The sequence below is a fragment of the Piliocolobus tephrosceles genome, chromosome 15 (genome assembly GCF_002776525.5).
Source record: "Piliocolobus tephrosceles isolate RC106 chromosome 15, ASM277652v3, whole genome shotgun sequence".
Classification (NCBI taxonomy): Eukaryota; Metazoa; Chordata; class Mammalia; order Primates; family Cercopithecidae; genus Piliocolobus; species Piliocolobus tephrosceles.
Genome location: NC_045448.1, coordinates 73,960,765 through 73,980,010, shown reverse-complemented (window position 1 = coordinate 73,980,010; position 19,246 = coordinate 73,960,765). Strand labels below are relative to the sequence as shown.

At 41.7% G+C, this 19,246-nt stretch overlaps 1 protein-coding gene across 5 annotated transcripts in view; it reads right to left on the bottom strand.

The window, feature by feature from the left end:
* The window catches only part of ALMS1 (ALMS1 centrosome and basal body associated protein), a 220,513-nt gene extending 210,088 nt beyond the window's left edge, over positions 1-10,425 (bottom strand). For 4 of the 5 annotated variants that reach the window (XM_026456443.2, XM_026456446.2, XM_026456445.2 and 1 more), the window contains exon 1: positions 9,976-10,358. In XM_026456443.2, coding sequence (XP_026312228.1) covers positions 9,976-10,320 — 345 coding nt within the window. In that variant the 5' untranslated portion in view covers positions 10,321-10,358. Of the gene's footprint in view, positions 1-9,975 lie in introns of all 5 variants that reach the window. The other variant, XM_023223966.2, reaches the window with a different exon arrangement.
* Between the last annotated feature and the right edge of the window lie 8,821 nt (positions 10,426-19,246).

Genomic DNA, 19,246 nt, shown 5'->3' with positions numbered 1-19,246 from the left:
TTAAGAAAGAATGGACAATCTGAATAGACCCACAACAAGAAAAAAGAGTGATTTAGTAATTAAAATACTATGCCCCACCCTGCAAAAAAAAAAGACCCCAGACCCATTGATGTAACCAATCAAACTTTCAAATAATTAACGCCAGTCCTTCACAAACTTTTCCAAAAACAATAGGAATACTTTCAATTCACGTTGAGGTCAATATTACCCTGATACCAAACCAGACAAAGGCATCAAAAGAAAACTACAGACCAATATATCTTACAAATATAAATGGAATAACTCAAACAAAATACAAGCGTGTGTGTGTGTGTATTTCTATGACAGGCAACACATAAAATGTTTACACACTGTGACAAAGTGAGTTATTTTCACAAGGCTGGTTTAATAACAATATCAATTCATGCAATACATCGATTAATAGTTTGACAAAATTATTATTAAAAACACTCAAGAAATTAGGGATAGAAACTTCATCAATAATGATAAGGGCATCTATTAAAAACGCACAACTAACATCGTACTCAGAAGTAAAAGAGTGGATGCTTTCTCCCTAAGACAAGCTTGTCTAACCCACAGCCCCAGGACCATGAATGTGGCCCAACACAAATTCGTAAGCCTTCTTAAAACATGATATTTTTGCAGTTTTTTTTTTTTTTTTTTTTTTAGCTCATCAGCTATTGTTAGTGTATTTTACGTGTGGCCCAAGACAATTCTTCTAATGTGGCCCAGGGAAGCCAAAAGATTGGACACCCTTGCCCTAAGATCAGGAATAAAAAAGCATATACACTCTTACCCCTCCTATTCAATATTTTACTAAAGGTTCTAGCCAGGGCAATTAGCCATAAATAAATAAATAAAAGGCATCCAGATTGGAAAGAAAAAATAAAGCTATATATATTTGCCCTTGACATGATCTTTATCAGAAAATCATAGAGAACCCACAAATAATCTATTAGGATGAATAAACAAGTTCAGAAGAGATTCAGAAACAGTATTAATACATATAAAAATCAAGTGTTTTTAAACATTTACAATGATGAATAACCCATTCAATTAAGAAAAATAATTCCACTTACAACACCATTAAAAACAATAAAATGTTTTGAATAATTTAAGAAAAAAATGCGCAATTCTGAAAACTATAAAACATCATTGAAATTTAAACATCTAATTAGTTGTATGCCACATAAGAACATTTCCATCAACTACAGACCACATACATAATGGTGGTCCTATAAGATTATAATACCGGCCCGGCATGGTGGCTCACGCCTCTAATCCCAGCACTTTGGGAGGCCAAGGCGGGCAGATCACTTGAGTCAGGAGTTCAAGACCAGCCTAGGCAACATGGCAAAAACCCGTCTCCACTAAAAATACAAAAATTAGCCAGGCGTGGTGGCACACACCTCTAATCCCAGCTACTCAGGAGGCTGAGACATGAGAATCACTTGAGACTGGGAAGTAGTGGTTGCAGTGAGCCAAGATTGTGTCACTGCACTCCAGCGTGGGTGACAGAACAAGACTCTGTCTAAAAAATATATATATATAAATTTATATATATTAATATATATATTTATAAAATTTGTGTGTTAGATACACAAATACTTACCATGGTGTTACAACTGCCTACAGTATTCAGTACTGTAACACGCTGTATAGGTTTGTAGCCTAGGAGCAAACGGTTAGACTATATAGCCTAGGTGTGTAGTAGGCTATGTCATCTAGGTTTGTGTACGTACACTATATGATGTTTGCACAACAATGAAATAGTGTAATGAAACATTTCTCAGAATGTAACCTCATCATTAACTGACACAACTATAAATGAAAAGATATCCCATGTTCATGAACCAGATGATTAGGCCAGGCACAGTGGCTCACGCCTGCAATCCCAGCACTTTGAGAGGCCAAGGCATGTGGTTCGCTTGAGGTCAGGAGTTCGAGACCAGCCTGGCCAACGTGGTGAAACCCCGTCTCTACCAAAAATACAAAAATAAGTCAGGCGTGGTGGTGTGCACCTGTAATCCCAGCTACTAGAGGCTGAGGCAAGAGAACTGCTTGAACCCAGGAGGCAGAGGTTTCAGTGAGCTGAGACCGCACCACTGCACTCCAGCCTGGGCAAGATTCCATCTCAAAAAAAAAAAAAAAAAAGGACCAGATGATTTAACATCAAGATGATAATACTCCCAAATTGATTTACAGATTCATCACAATCTCTATCAAAATATTAGCTGGCTTCTTTGTAGAAATTGACAAGCTAATCTAAAATTCATATGGAATTACAAGGGGCTCCAGAATGACTAAAATATCTTGAAAAATGAAAGCAAAGTTGGAGAACTCCCCCATTTCAAAACTTACTATAAAGCAATATTAATCAAAAGAGTGTCTCCTAGTCAGGCATGGTGGCTCACACCTGTAATCCCAACACATTGAAAGGCCGAGGTAGACAGATGGCTTTAACTCAATAATTTGAGACCAGCCTGGGCAACATGGTAAGATCCCATCTCTACAAAAACTACAAAAATTAGCCAGGCATGGTGGCATGTGCCTGTAGTTCCAGCTACTTGGTAGGCGAGATAGGAGGTCCACTTGAGCCTAGGAGGTGGAGGTTGCAGTGAGCCAAGATTGCACCACTGCATGCACTCCAGCCTGGACAACAAAGAGACACCTGTCTCAGAAAAAAAAAAAAAAAAAAAAGTGTCTCCTGGCATAAGGTGGGCATATAAATCGATGAAATAGAATTGGGAATCCAGAAATAAACCCATATATCTATGGTTAACTGATTTTCTACAAGGATAATAAGACAATGGGGTAAAGAAGAGCCTCTTTAACAAATGGTGCTGCAAAAAGACAAACTGCCTATTCTTCCAAGTGGGAGCTAAATAATATGTACACCTGGAAGGAGAGTATGGAATGACAGAGAATAGAATCTTGGAAGGGTGGGGAATGTGAGAGAGGGGTGGATGAAGAGAAATTAATTACTTAATGAGTACAACATAGGCTACTCCAGTGATGGAGACACTAAAAGCCCTGACTTCACCACTATGCAATATATCAATGTAACAAAATTATACTTGAACTCTATAAATTTACACAAATAAAATTAAAAAAAAACAGTGCTCGATAGTCACAAAAGAATAAAGTTTGAACCCTTTCTTCACATCATATACAAAAAGTAACTCAAAATGGATCAAAGACCTACATGTAATAGCAATACTATAAAATCTCAAAGAAAACATAGTAGGTCCTCACGACCTCACATTTGTCAAGGGACTATATCTTGTCCATCCCTTGATTGATAAGGGATTATATATGCAATATGCATATATATAAAGAATATACATAAAGAATTCTCACAATTCAATAGTAAATACACAACCCAATTAAAGAATGGGCAAAAGACCTGAAGAGCTATTTCTTCAAAGAAGACACACAAATGGCCATGAAGCACATGAAAAGATGCACGAACCATAAGGGAAATGCAAATCAAAACTACAAAAAAGTCAGGTAATAACAAGTGCTGATAAGGATGTGGAGAAACTGGAACTCTCATACACTGATAATTGGAATGCCACTTAGGAAAACAATCTGGCAGGTCCTTAAAAGGTTAACAGAATTCCATATGTCCCAAAAATTCTACTCCTAGATATACATCCAAGAGAAATGAATCCATATGTCCACACATACACTTATATAAGAATGTCTACAGTAGCATTATACATAATAGACAGAAAGTATGAAAAAAAAAGTCCATCAACTAATGAATGGATATACAAAGTATCACGTATCCACATAATAAAATACTATTCGGCCATACAAAGTAATGAAGTGCTGATACATGCCACATCACAGGTGAATCCTGAAACCATTAAGCTAAGTGAAAGAAGCCCAGTCACAAAAAAACCACATATTATTCCACTTATATGAAATGCCTAAAATAGATAAATCTATAGATAGAAAGTAGATTAATAGTTGCATATGGGGAATGGAAGATGGGGGATATTAGCTAAAGTGTATGGGGTTTCTTTTATAAGTGATAAAATGTTCTAAAATTGACAGCGATCATGATGGCACATATCTATGAATATACTGAAAACGGCTGAATTGTGCAGTTTAAATTAAGGGTGAATTGTACAGTATGTGAATAATATCTCAAAAAAGCTATTAAAATGTTTTTAAGGAAGTCAATTAAGCACTCAACACAAGGAAATACACACACACATCAAAGTAAACCTAAGGAAATAGTAAAAGATGAAAACTGAACTTATTAAAATTAATAATTAATTTTTTAATAATTAAAAAAATAAACAGCAACAGAATTAAACTTAAATCAAGAGCTGTGTCCTTCAATGAAAAATAAATTAAATAAATCCCTACCTAGTCAAATCAGGAGAAAAATAAAGCATAATTACACAAAATTGGGAATGAGAAGTGAAAATAACCACAGAGGCAGATGAAAAAATAAAGAATACTGTGTAGCACTCCATTAAAATTAACTAGAAACTCTTACTGAAAAGAATGATTTCCTAGGAAAATTATCAAAATTAACCCAAGAAAAGAGAACATATATATACTACAACCCTGAAAGGAATCCAGAGATAGTTTAAATGGTGATATCTTTCAAACATGCAAGAAAAATTCCTTTGTACTTACACTGTTCCAGAAAAACAAAAATCATCCAAGTACCTTTTATGAAAATGGCATAATATTGATGTCAAATTTGATAAATACTGGCCAAGAAAACAAAAAACAAACAGAAAAACATTTAAAACCATTATCAAATATCTGCAAATGAAATCTAGCAGTTCCTCAAGAGAAAAGTACACGATGACTAAATAGTTTTTATCCTAGGAACACAAAACAGGATTAATATTAATAATAAAATGCATATGAATAGGTTAAAAAAATAAATTGTGCAATGTAGATAAATTTGGAGATGGGGAGCAGAAATGGAAGAGGTTCAGCCTGTGTTCTCTCCTTTGAAACTGTAACCTGCTGATGGGGGGATGTTGAACTCTGGGTGGGAGACAGAGGTTAAGAGGGAAGATGGGGAAAGAAGCTGACAGAGAGGAAACTAAAAAGATTTCCAAGCACTGTTGGGCCGGGTGCAGTGGCTCATCACGCCTGTAATCCCAGCACTTTGGGAGGCCGAGGCATGTGAATAACCTGAGGTCAAGAGATCGAGACCATCCTGGCCAACATGGTGAAACCTCATCTCTACTAAAAATACAAAAATTAGCTGGGCGTGGTGGTGCGCATCTGTAGTCCCAGCTACTGGGGAGGCTGAGGCAGGAGAATCACTTGAACCCGAGAGGTGGAGGTTGCAGTTAGCCAAGATCACGCCACTGCCACTCCAGCCTGGTGACAAGAGCGAGAGACTCCATCTTAAAAAAAAAAAAAAAGATTTCCAAGCACTGTTGATGACCCAATTAAAAGTTGGAGACCAAGAATTTCTAGTGATACCAACCCAGAGAACTGAATTATCTTCCCGAGCACAACTCAGAAATTCAGGTTGAGGAATTACAAGAAGTGTTTGAATGGTCTGTAGGACCAGCATAAAAACAACATGAGGCTCTGAATCACTCACTTCCCTCTTAAAAAGACTCAGCTGTAAGACTGGTCATATTTTGCTTCAAATTTAAACAGTATCATAGCTTAACTCAGTCTCAGTAACAGGACTACAAACTTAATCACTGCCTTATATAACACCACTATAAGTCCCTTATTATCTAGTGAGATATGAGAGTAAATTGAGTAACACAATTTTGTCATTTAACTTGAGAGTAAACTGGATGAAATTAATGTTTCCTATTATTTGATCTCATCCTCTAAATACACAGCATTAGATGTTATACAACACACCTAAAAATTTCATAGTTCATAAATTTCTAGCAAGAAATATACTAAGCATTTTCTCCTTAGAACACTTTCCAACCTATGCCAGTAAGTTTCAATATGCCAGTGAACTAAAGGAAAACGTATCTGAATACTCATTGTATCATCGTAAATCTACCTTTAACACAGAAAATCACCTATATATTCTCTATATTATCATATATTCTCTCAGGTAAATAAGAAAATACCTAATTTCTCTCAGGGGAAAGAAAAAACTGTGGGGAGGAAAAAAATACTCTGGACTCTCGGAAGTAAGATTTTCTATTACCCATAGATAGTTCACTATTAGAGGCCAGATGCAGTGGCTCATGCCTCTAATCCCAACACTTTGGGAGGCTCAGGCAGGCAGATCACAGGTTAGGAGTTCGAGACCAGCCTGGCCAACATGGTGAAAGCCTATCTCTACTAAAAATACAAAAATTAGCCAGGCGTGGTGGTGGATGCCTGTAATCCCAGCTACTCGGGAGGCTGAGGCAGGAGAACTGCTTGAACCCGGGAGGCAGAGATTACAGTAAGCCAAGATCGTGATGCTGCACTCCAGCCTGGGTGACAGAGCAAGACTTCGTCTCAGGAGGAAAAAAAAAAGATAGCTCATTATTAAACAGGATAATAATTTTCTCACATTGGCTGTATGTAAAAGAGGGTTAGCTTAAAAATTCCTCCTCTAGTTCCCTATCTCTCACCATATGCAAAGATTAACTCAAGATGGATTAAAGACTTAAATATAAGGCCCAAAACTATAATAATCCTAAAGAATACTTAGGAAAAAAGTTAATGATTAAGACCTAAAAAGCAAATGCAACAAAAACAGAAACAGACAAATGGAACTTAATTAAACTGAAGAGCTTCTGCACAGCAAAATAAACTACCAACAGAGTAAACAGACAACCTACAGGATGGCAGAAAATATCTGCAAACTATGCATCTGACAAAGGTCTAATATCCAGCATCTATCTATAAGGAACTCAAACAAATCAACATGAAAAAAAAAATCCACTAAAAAGCAGGCAAAAGATTGCACAGACACTTCTCAAAAGAAGACATATGAGTGGCCAAAAAATATGAAAAAAAATGCTCAACATTACTAAGCATCAGAGAAATGCAAATTAAAATCACAATGAGATACCATTCACATCAGTCAGAATGGCTATTACTAAAAAGTCAAAAAACAGATGTTGGCAAGGATGAGAAGAAAAGGGAACAGGTATACACTGTTGTTGGAAATGTAAGCTGTTCAACTCCTGTGGAAAGCAGTATGGAGATTTCTTGAAGAATTCAAAACAACTACCATTTGACCCAGCAATCCTACTACTGGGTATCTATCCAAAAGAAAATAAATCATTTCATCAAAAAGACATCTGAGCCAGGCACAGTGGCTACAACTGTAGTCCCAGCACTTTGGGAAGCCAAGGCTGAGTATCACTTGAGCCCAGGTGTTCTAGACCAGCTAGACTCCATTAAAAAAAAGGTCTGTGCTCATATGTTTATCACAGCACCATTCACAATAGCAAAGTCATGAAATCAACCTAAGTGTCCATCAACAACTGAATGGGTAAAAAAAAAGGTAGTATGTATTAATATACATCATTGAATATTATACAGCCACAAACAGAATGAAATCCTGTTCTTTGCAGCAACATAAATGGAGCCTGAAGGCTATTTATCAAGTGAAATAATTCAGAAACAGAAAATCAAATACCACATGCTCTCACTGATAAGACAAGTGGGTACAATGCATATACCGAGACATAAAGAGAGAATGGGTACAATAAGTACACACAGACATAAAGATGAAAATAAACAGACACTGGGGGCTCCAGAAGGAGGAGAAAAGGGATGAAAAATTACCTATCAGGTACAATGTTCACTATTTGGGTGAGAGATTCACTAGAAGCCCAAACCTAACCATTACGCAGTATATCCATGTTAATTACGCGCATATGTACCCCCAAATCTAAAATTAAATTAAAATTTTGTTTAAAAAACTCCTCCTCTAGGCTTCAAGATAAAGATTTGAATATTAGTAGTTATTCAAGCAAGAAGTCACAGGACAAAATAAAAGTTAGGAGACCTAGTCAACAAGTGTGGCTTTAATTATGGTCTCTATGTAGATGACTTACAACTTGGAATCTCTAGCCCAGACTTCTCCTTCAGTCTTCAAAAACAAACTCATAATCTTAAGATCCACCCAACCAATTCCAACACCCACTCACAGCCACCACCCCACCATAAATCTGGCCATATCTTAATATTGGCACAACCATTCAAACAATAACCTAACACCTGGCTACTTCACCTTTCACATCCCATCCGTTATTAAGTATGATGATTTTGCCTCTTAAATATCTCTCAAATCAGTCCACTTTTCCCTGTATCCACCGACACTTCCCTATTCCAAAATTTCATCATCTTTTGCCTGGCAATGCTGCAATGGTCTCCTAATTTATGTCCTTGACCTATGACTACTGCTCCCCATCCCACCTTGCTATCACAGCTGTTCTGCACTCTGCTATACACCTGATCTTTCTGAAACATCTATCTTATCATACATCTCCTCGTTTCAAATATTTTTGTCAACTCCCCAAAGCTCCAGAGATAAAGCCCCTAAATCCTTGCCATAGCACACAAAGCCTTGCAGTCTGTGCTCAAATCACATTGGCTTCTGGGTCCTGGAAAATGCCATGCTCTCTCTCACCAACAGTACCTTTTCATGTGTTTTTCCCTCAACTAGAGAGCTCTTTCCCTCCCCTTTGCCTGATTAACCTTAAACTGTCTTCAGATGTCAGCTCTAGCATAACCTCCTCAAGGCTTTCCTAGCTTCACTGACAAGGCCAGATTATCTTACTTTATGCTTTCACAGAATATTAGCATATACTAGCTTTACTTTTATTTATATGATCATTTGAAATCTGTCTGCCTCCCTGTCTAGACCATGAACACGAGGAAGGCAGAGACCAAAAATGTTTGGGTTCACCAAGGTTTCCTTAGCACCCAGCACAATGTGCGGCACATGGTGAATCCTAATAAGACATGTTCAATGAATTAAGTACCCCCTGGAATATTTACCAGACAAAACAACTACTGCTCATTAGTGACAAAACTCTACACCTTCACTGTCTGTGATGATGGAACTGTTCCATTATCTGCTCTGTCCAATATGGTAGCCACTAGCCTAGTGTGGTTGCTGAGTACTTGAAAAGTGCCAAGAACAGACGCATAGAATTTTTCATTTTATTTATTTTTAACTCTTATTCAAAACTATAATAGTTTTCTCTTTAATTAAGATGTAAAAAGCCACACGTGGCTAGTGGCTACTGTACTGAACAGGGCAGGTCTTGCTCCTCGAAAAGCAGTAAGTTAAAAAAGAGGGTAAGGGCAGTAAATAAATTGAAGAGTTATTTTCAAAATGATCTTCGGGTGGCCTACCATGAAATCGGCTTTCTCCATTGTGTATTATCTGTGCTTTCTAGTTTTCCAGACTGTTTGGAGCCACATCACAAGCCTCTTCCATTCCAAGCCCCTCCTATCGACTGGGGAACCCCTTTATTGCTACAAATGATTGTCCAGAGGAGGAAAACCTGCGGGGAGCCTCTCCAAACTAAGTGATCGCGCGGTGTACATTATTCACACTGCTCCCTCAGGGCAGTCCTGCAATTCAGTCAAGCTAATCTGTTCACGGTCTCCCCAACAAGATGCTCCCCAGGCAACCACTCGCTCCGGTCCTACATCGCCTTTTCCCTCCTTCAGGGCTCGACACACCCGTGGTCCTCTCTCAGCGTTTCTCACCCCCACTCACGGGGAATGCAGACTCCCCTGAACGTCTGTGGGAGTTCAAACGGCCCAAGACTCACCGAGGGGTAGGAAACGAGAAGTCTTTGCCACAAAGCCTTGGAGACGCGGAGCAGCCTGCCGGCACCTAGGCCGGAGTCAGGGCTGCCTACTAGCCTCAGCCGCGCGCGTTTTCTCCGTCAAGCTGCGAGACCGGCGGAAGGGCGGAGCGCTCGGGACGCAGCCTCCACCCTCCACCCTCCACCCTCCACTCGCCGCGGCTTCACACTCCTCCCCGGCCCGCCTCACCTTCTCCAGGGAGGTCCGCTCGCACTCCGAGTAGCGGTGCCTCGGAGGCGATGGCAGAGGCAAAATTCTGCCGGGGTGCGCCTGCAGCCAGGCCTTGGCCTCCTCGTCCTCCTCGTCCTCCTCGTCTTCTGTACTTTCCAGATGGTGGTGCCCGTAGTGAGAGTCGGAGTCCAACTCCCGCCCCGCCTCTTCCTGCACCACCTCCACCACCACGACGTTGTCCAAGTTCGCCGCCGCCGCCGCCGCCGCCGCCGCCGCGGCTGCTGTAGCCTCCTCCTCCTTCTCCTCCTCCTCCTCCTCCTCCTCCTCCAGCTCGCCCGGCCATGGCAGATCCTCGGGCTCCATGTTGGTGTCTCGCTCTGGGCGGCAGAGGAGGAGGAGGGAGGGGGGAGGGAGGGGAAGGGGAGAGACCTGACTGGCGGTTGTGGCCCAGCGTAGGCGCAGTGCCGCCCGCCTGGGCGGGGCCGGGAGACTGCGCGCGCGTTGCTAGGGACGCCGCGCGGGGCCCGGCGGGAAGGCCCCAGGGCAGAGATTTGCGACAGGCGACGCCGCCGCCTGGCCGCCGTCACCGGCCGGGACCTTGCGAACTGTACTGTAAGCTCACAATAAACCGGGACTGGGTGCCTCCCGGGGGCGCAGAGGGCCCCGCGCGAGGACAGTGTAGTTCTCGGCTGGGGTGGAGTTTAGCCCCTGCACAGAAAAGAGATCAAACTCTAGGACGTACCCGTTATAATCACACATGCAAATTATAAAGTTTTAAAGGTTGAGTACCTCCTAACGTGTCAGGCTATATGGTGGGCGCTTGAACGTAACCGTGGAAAAGTGTCACGGGTTGTTAGATTAAGAACTGGGCACTGGCATCAGAAAGATCGGAGTCTGAATCCTCGCATCACCACTTAAAGCGGTGTGACTTTGTGTCTCTAAAACGATGATAATAGGCCATCACATAGGATGGGTGTGATAATTAAAGGAAATACTGCGAAGGACTTCGTGATAGGTTGGTTATTGTACAATAACTCATTAGATGCTCACGGTTCTGTGAGACAAGTATTACTATTTAATGTATGAAGAATCTGAGGCTCAAAAAATTAATTTGCCCAAAGTTTCTTACCTAGTAAGTGGCTGACTCAGCATGCCATTCCAGGTCCTCTGTTAGTGTAGGAATTGCCCTGGCCTAGACCAACCAGCTGATAAAGGGTAACAGCGCAAATATTTATACGGATAGTACATACGTTTTGGTGGTTCCACAATGATTTTGGAGTTCTTTAAAAACAAAGATTTCCTGACCGCTTCAGGAACCTCTACAAAATGAATGGCAAATTAAAGTATCTTGAGATGCCATGTAACCAAACACCACCTGTACCCCAATGACCTATGGGGAAAATTTTTAAATTAAAATTAAAAAAAATAATAATAATCTTGAGATGCTTCACTGTTACCTAAGGAAATAACCATAATTAAAGTGGAGTCCAGCAAAAAGTCTTCATGGTATTACCCACAATAGAAGAGATACATTGATAATGATGCTGAACCAATGTTGGTGGGGCAATTTTAGGGTTATTGCCAAGGAGGTATGTCTTACCTACCTGTCAACGACCCAATCCTGGCAAAACTATAAAGGTAGAACATGAACTGGTGCCCAGTTTTGGAGTTCTGTTGAACACCTCTAAATGGACTATGAGTACATTAGGGTTGTTATTTATTCTTAAGGGGTTTAGGGGTTCTCCTTGCTGGAGACCTATTACTGTAATGGTAGAAAAAAATTGCTTAATTTTGTATTTCTGAATGTGAAATCTCAATGTTTATCTCCAGTAAGAGGACACACATTTCACTGATAGTAAATAACTCTGTAAAGTTTTACCTTTTTAGAAACTCCACTCTCTTTTTGCATCCACAAATTTCAGGAAAGATAAAGAGAACTAATAGAATTCTAAAAAATAGTTTTCAAAGCTCTCTAATTTCCAAAGCCCAAAGTACTTCTATTTGCCTTCATGACAACAGGTCAATCCATTCTAAGACCCATAAGTTATCTCCTGAGTTAATAACAAGCTTCCTCATGTATTTGTGAATTACTTCCAATACTAGATACTACTAATATAAGCTGCTATCACTAATTGCTGCAGGAGACTTATAAGAGAACTCCTGCTTTATCAACAGCAGATAGAAGCTGCATTCTCAAAGCACCCACCTAAGCAGCCTCTGAAGTTAGAGATCTGGTCTTCTGAAAAAGCATTAGAAAACAATTTCCCTGGAGCCTCAATGCAAAAAAAAAAAAAAAAAAAAATTGTCAGGTACTGTCAACAACTGACCCAGCAGTAAAACTACAAGACATTGATCCTTGGATTCATATTACACAACTAAAAAGACATGCATCATTTTCTCCTGGCAACCAGACATTCCATTCTGTTGGAAGACCTCAAACTGAAGATTCTTGGGACTTCCCCAGAAGCTGCTGACTGCAGAAATGGGTGGTTTATACCCAAGACAATAGGACAAGATTAATTTTCTGATTCCTTGGCATCTTTTACCCTATCACTAATCTTGCTTATTGCATTTTGACACCCTTGTTAACTAACAAATTAACTTCTCAGGGAGATAACCCTTATCTTCATCCTGTTACTTTTGACTCCCTATATTCTGCTACTTAAAATAAACAATATTTAGCCAGGTGCAGTGGGTCATACCTGTAATTCCAGCACTTTAGAAAGCCAAGGTGGGAAGATCACTTGAGACCAGGAGCCTAACTAACCTAGGCAATGTAGCAAGACCCCCATCTCTACAAACAATAAAAAATTAGCTGGCCATGGAGTCCCAGCTACTCAGGAGGCTGAGGCAAGAGAATCCTGGGAGCCCAGGAGTCCAAGACTGCATTGAACTGTGATCATGCCAGTGGGCAATAAGGCGAAACCCAATCTCTGTAAAAAAAGAAAGAAGAAAGGAAGGAAGGAGAAGAAAGAAAGGAAAGAAGGAAAAGGAAGGAAAGAAGGAAAGGAAGGGAAAGAAAAAAGACAGAAAAGAAACACTTCTCTGGAGTGTTTTTATCAAACCATAGCTACTGCTCTTAAGGAATTGTTGACAAAATTTACTAGCTGTGCTTTCATAGACTTCATCAAGTAGATTTTCTTCTGTAGGTCACTTCTGGTACTTAAGCATTCCTCACAAAGTTCATCCCAAACTTCAATCTCATAAAAATTGGACCTTGACCTACACTTCAACAGACTGTTTCCCTGAAGTCATGACAATCCTATGAGAAAAACCTACCCCTTCAGGAATAGAAACTAATATTGCGGCTATTCTTGAAACACTACTCAGGTCGTTCTCTTCCAAAACATTCCAGCCTGCTTTGGAGAAACCTGTTTAACTTCATCCAAGAAATCTGCTTATCTTGAGGGAAAGAAAGTTGCCTTGTCCCTGATGTGCTAAATAGCCATTATCCTCCCAATACAGTCTGTACTCCCCTAGGGTACTACTTCCTTATGGGAATATCTGGCTTGCACACTAACTTATTCGTTATATTGAAGCTAACTGTTAGAGACCCTCCAGTGCTTAAAATTACCACCCCTCCGGTAGACTGTGTTTCTCTGAGAAGAACACCCAGAAACCAACAAAATGAAGCAAGCACAAAATCACGGACTACTTGGAATAACTCCCAGGAGAGATAACCAACTCACTTTTCATGGGTATTCTGTGAATGAAATTCCCACAACAAAGATAATACAACAAAAAAGAGGTCCAAAAGAGGTCTCTGACCTTAGCAGACCCCATCGATGGCAAAACTTCTGCTCTAGCAGCTCAGGAAACCACTTACATTTGAATTCCTTAGCCAGAGTTTTCATGGATAATCATATAATCCTTGATTTCTTCTTAGCTGGCCAAGAAGGAGTTTGTATTTAGCAGCACTTGTCGCCATAGTCACATACTTCAGGGCCGGTAGAGCATACTACAGAGCCAGTAGAACATGAGTAAACTGAAAAGAGAAAAGCCTCCTGGCTCCCTAAAAACACTCAGCTGGATTCTGGGGCATGTTTTCATTACCAGGACTTTATAATTTGGGCCTCTGGCTTCAAGACTTTTTACAAAGATGGATAATCATTTTGTTTCTGGTAATTGCTTCTTTTGCACTTGGTCGATGTATCCTGTCCATAGCCCTAGTTTCTGCACAGCCATTGTCATATTGTATGATTCAACAAATCCTACAACAGAAGGTGTAATTAACCCAACTACAGACCACATCCTCCAGATCAGCATAAATTTAGCAATAGTGAAAATCTGAATATCATAGATTAATGGTCCTGTGGCCTGACTTTGTCTGCCCTTGACCAAATGGAGGACTCAGAAAATAAATCTAGGGTGCCAGGGAACTGATCTGACACATGTAACTAACCCTCAGTATTGTCACAAGCTGGCCTGGCATTCACCATCATCCCTCAGCATTCTCCTATTGAGCATAAACAATCTCACAGAACACCAACATCACACAAGGTCTTTCTGTGACTGAAGAAACAAGACATGACAAGACCATTTCGTAATCTTACCTAAGCACATACAAAAACAACGTTACTGTGCAAATCAAACACCTCCCTTTTCCAGTTAATTTGATTGCTGCTTTTTAAAATCAATTATAACTCTACCATCACTGTGGTTTTGTTTTGTTTTCACTGTCACCTAGGCTGGAGTGCAGTGGCACGATCATGGCTTACTGCAGCCTCGACTTTGTCGGCTCCAGTGATCCTCTCACCTCAGCCTCCTGAGTAGCTGGAACCACAGGCACATGCCACCATGCTCAGCTAATTTTTTTTTTTTTTTCCAGTAAAGATGGAGTTTCACCATGTTGCCCAGGCTGGTCCTGAACTCCTGGGCTCAAGCAATCCACCCGCCTTGGCCTCCCAAAGTGCTGGGGTTACAGGCATGAGCCACTGTGCCAAGCCCATCACTGTATTCTTTTCTTCTAGATAAAATTTGTTAAGATGCCCAATCATGGAATTACTCCCTCATCTTGACAGCATCCAATTCACAGAAAAGCACTGGCCTTTTAAACTTTCCCCCTAAAATCACCTAACACAAGGCAAATCCTATTAACTCCTAATAACATCCCAATATGGAGGTATCTCATGATCTCCCATGGTGTGTGTTCTCCCTTGTTGCAATGAATAGTGAAACCAACACTTTGTTGCTAGAGACCATTGACACGTTAAACTAAAGGAAGCAATTACATAAGTTCTAGTTCTATGCTATTTTTTATTTTTATCTTTTTTTAGGCATAAGGTCTTACTCTGTTGCCCAGGCTGGACCCAAACTCTTAGGCTGAAGCAATCCTCCCACCTCAGCCTCTTGTGTAGCTGGGACTACAGGCACATGCCTACACACAGCTTGCCAGTTTTAAACTTCCCATGAGGGGAATGTGTTCCTAGTTACCAGAATCCTGGTTTCCATCCTGAAGCACAGTACCTCCTGATCAAAGGTTTCCTGAGTACTTTCTAGGTTCCAGGCACTGTGCTAGGAAACAGGAATGTTGTCTGCTGGTACCAACCTACTGTGGCCAAGCAAGTGCACCTGGCAATGTTTCCCTCTAGTAGCAGCAGGTATTAAGATGCTGCTGCCAAAAGGAGCTGAGGGTCCTGAGAATGGGAAAACGTAAGTGGAGGCCCATACAGAACATGAGACCTACCCATATACTTTGAACAGAGGATCCTATACCTGGGACTTATGGTGCAGGTTCCTGGCTATCAATCCCCATAGGAGGACTGCACCAAATGAGTGCATAAACACACCAGACAACTCAAAATGGAGCAGATTCCCGCTGCCCCACATCTAACCCACAGGCCCAAGAGAATGCTCAGACTGGACTTGCCCTTCTCATGGTGCAGCCCTTTCTTCATCTAGGAGCCAAAAGGCAATGAAAGAAGGAGCAATTATGCCCTCCTTTCCTCCTCCTACATCCATTGTTATTGCTGCCACCTTCTCCTCCTCCTCCTTTTGCTTCTCTTCCTCCCATCCGTGTCTTTCTTCTTCTTTTCTCTCTTTGTTTCTGGATAAACAAAGATGATAGACAAAAAAACTCTGTCAATTATAGAAAAAATATCTTAATTGAGGTTTGAGAAGGCAAGCATAAGACAAAGGGCAGACATCAGGAAAAAGTGAAGGAACTGGTCATTAAAGCCATAAAACACTGTAGCATGTGCACACTGCTATGGAGTCTGCATTTGCTATGTTCCCATATATCCCCCATTGCTCACGCTTTTATTTGATTAAGTTTCCTGATCAAATGTCAGAGGTCTTCTCTGACCATCTGGTCTAAGATATGAAACAGCAGGCATACCCCACATACTCCATCATTCTCCAACCCATGACTCTGCTTTATTCTTATACCTATTATTAGCTGACATTACATATGTTTGTCTACATTCTGTCTCCACCCATTAGAATGTGTCATGAAAGCAGGGAGCTTGTCTTTTTCGCTTTAGCTGTAACACCGGGAATTATGCCTGATACATAGTTGCCCTCAATGTTCAGTGAATAAATACACAAATGCCCTTTTGGTACTCCTCTCACAAAAGAGATTTAAAGAGAAAAAGAGGCATTCTCCTCCCCGATTTTACCTTAAATGTCTGGAAAATCCAGGCAGTTTGAGGGCTCAAAGACTTTGGTGGTGGTGCCCAGAGATTTCCCAAGGCAACTTGGACATCCACAGAAGAACATAAGGTCTGTCAGGCAAGAGCAGAAACACCTATAGAGGATAATGGAGGAATTAGTGCTTCAGAGATAAAACCACACAGGAGAAACCGCAGTCGTGCCCAGCAGAGGCCAGTGTACCTGCGGGAGAGGCTGTCCACTGCTGGAGTGGTGACATTGCCCAGCACCCATCATGTGACTACTGGCTGGGCTGCTTGGGGACATTCTGTATGATGGACTGTGTTAAGGACTGGATGTTTGGGTTGCCTCAAAACTCATATGTTGGCCAGGCACAGTGGCTCACACCTGTAATCTCAACACTTTGGGAGGCTGAGGCGGGTGGATCACCTGAGGTCAAGAGTACAAGACCAGCCTGGCCAACATGGCGAAACCCCATCTCTACTAAAAACACAAAAATTAGCCAGATGTGGTGGCGTGCACCTGAAATCCCAGCTACTGGGGGGCTGAGGTAGGAGAATTGCTTGAACCCAGGAGACGGAGGTTACAGTGAGCAGAGATCGCACCATTGCACTCCAGCCTGAGCAACAGAGCAACACTCCATTTCAAAAACAAAACAAAAGAAAAACCTCATATGTGGAAGGCCTAACCCCCAGTGTAACGGTATTTGTAGGTGGCACCTTTGGGAGATAATTAGATATAGATGAGGTCATAAGGGTAGAGTCCCAATGATGGGATTAGTGCCCTTTTAAGAAGAGGAGAGATTGCTCTTTCTTTACCATGTAAACACACAGCAAGAAGGTAGCCATCTACAAGCCAGGAAGGGGACCCTCGCCAGACACTGAGTCTGCTAGTGCCCTGATCTTACACTTCCCAGCCTCCAGAGCCATAAGAAATAAATGTTTAAGCCACCCAGTCTAAGGTATTTTGTTATGGCAGCCTATGTTGACTACAACAAACTGACAACTCCCAGAAATACCTGAAGGCAGGTCTGACATTCATCTGGTGTGCACGAATGCTGTTCTGGTTGTTAAAATACTGAGATACAGCCAGGCACAGTGGCTCACGCCTGTAATCCCAGCACTTTGGGAGGCCGAGGCGGGCGGATCACAAGGTCAGGAGATTGAGACCATCCTGGCTAACTCGGTGAAACCCCATCTCTACTAAAAATACAAAAAATTAGCCAGACGTGGTGGCGGGTGCCTGTAGTCCCAGCTACTCGGGAGGCTGAGACAGGAGAATGGCGTGTACTCCAGCCTAGATGACAAAGCGAGACTCCATCTCAAAAAAAAAAAAAAAAAATACTGAGATACTTTCATATTCATTGGTAAACAGCCAATGCCCCAAGCACCCTTCCCCCTTCATCCCCATTACCTTCTGCTACCCAGACCTCCCCAGGATCCAAAAACTAAAGGATTAATACCTGGTACAGCTTGAGCCCCTGTTTTGATTGGTCCATGCACTTGTCATTCCAGGTGCTAAATATTTTTAATATCATCACTACCTGGAGTAAAGAAGAAATGAGGCCCTGTTTGAAGAAGAACCAGAGCCAATGAACCGGAAGATTACTTTTTTTTTTTTTTTTTTTTTTTTTTTGGAGATGGAGTCTTGCTTTGTCACCCAGGCTGGAGTGCAATGGTGTGATCTCAGCTCACTGCACCCTCCACCTCCCAGGTTCAAGCGATTCTCCTGCTCTGCCTCCTGAGTAGATGGGATTACAGGCGCGCGCCACCACCCCTGGATAATTTTTGTGTTTTTAGTAGAGACGGAGTTTCACTATGTTGGCCAGGTGGTCTCAAACTCCTGACCTCATGATCTGCCCACCACAGCCTCCCAAAGTGCTAGGATTAAAGGCATGAGCCACCACGCCTAGCCAAGAGGTTACTATTAACGTAGACTTACCTGAAGCCAGAATGCAGGTTCTGGTGACATTTTTTGATTTGTAAAAACATTATGGTCTGGGCGCTGTGGCTCACGCCTATAATCCCAACACTATGGGAGGCCCAGGCGGGTGGATCACCTGAGGTCAGGCATTTGAGACCAGCCTGGCCAACATGGCAAAACCCCTCCTCCCCTCCTCTACTAAAAATACAAAAATTAGCGGGGCATGTGGCACATGCCTATAATCCCAGCTACTCGGGAGGCTGAGACAGGAGAATTGCTTGAACCTGGCAGGCAGAGGTTGCAGTGAACAGTGATTGTGCCATTGCACTCCAGTCTGGGCAAAAAAAAAAGACTGCATAAAAAAAAAAAAAAAAAAAAAAAAAAATTATGAAACCCCAGCTTGCTGGAGCTGTGCTAAGGGCAACAACCCAGGGAAGGAGTCTCTGAGGACCCTTGAACATGGACCAGCATGGCAGTGACAGGAGTCATCAAATTGAGCCTACTATCTGTGAAAGATGAAGCTCAAGGGGCCACTGGGAACTGCAGAGTCAGCTGGCTGTCTCTTGTCAAAAGATTCTGCTTTTAAACAAATGCCTTGAAGGTTCAGGATTTTTTTTAATGGGAAAAGACAGTGTAGAGGTAAATAACCTGAGGAAGTCAGGTTTCAACAGCTATCCAGGTTACATCTCTCCATAACCCCTTTCCAATCCTAAGGCTCTACCTTGTCACCATGGCAGGTCCAGGTCTGTCCGAAGTC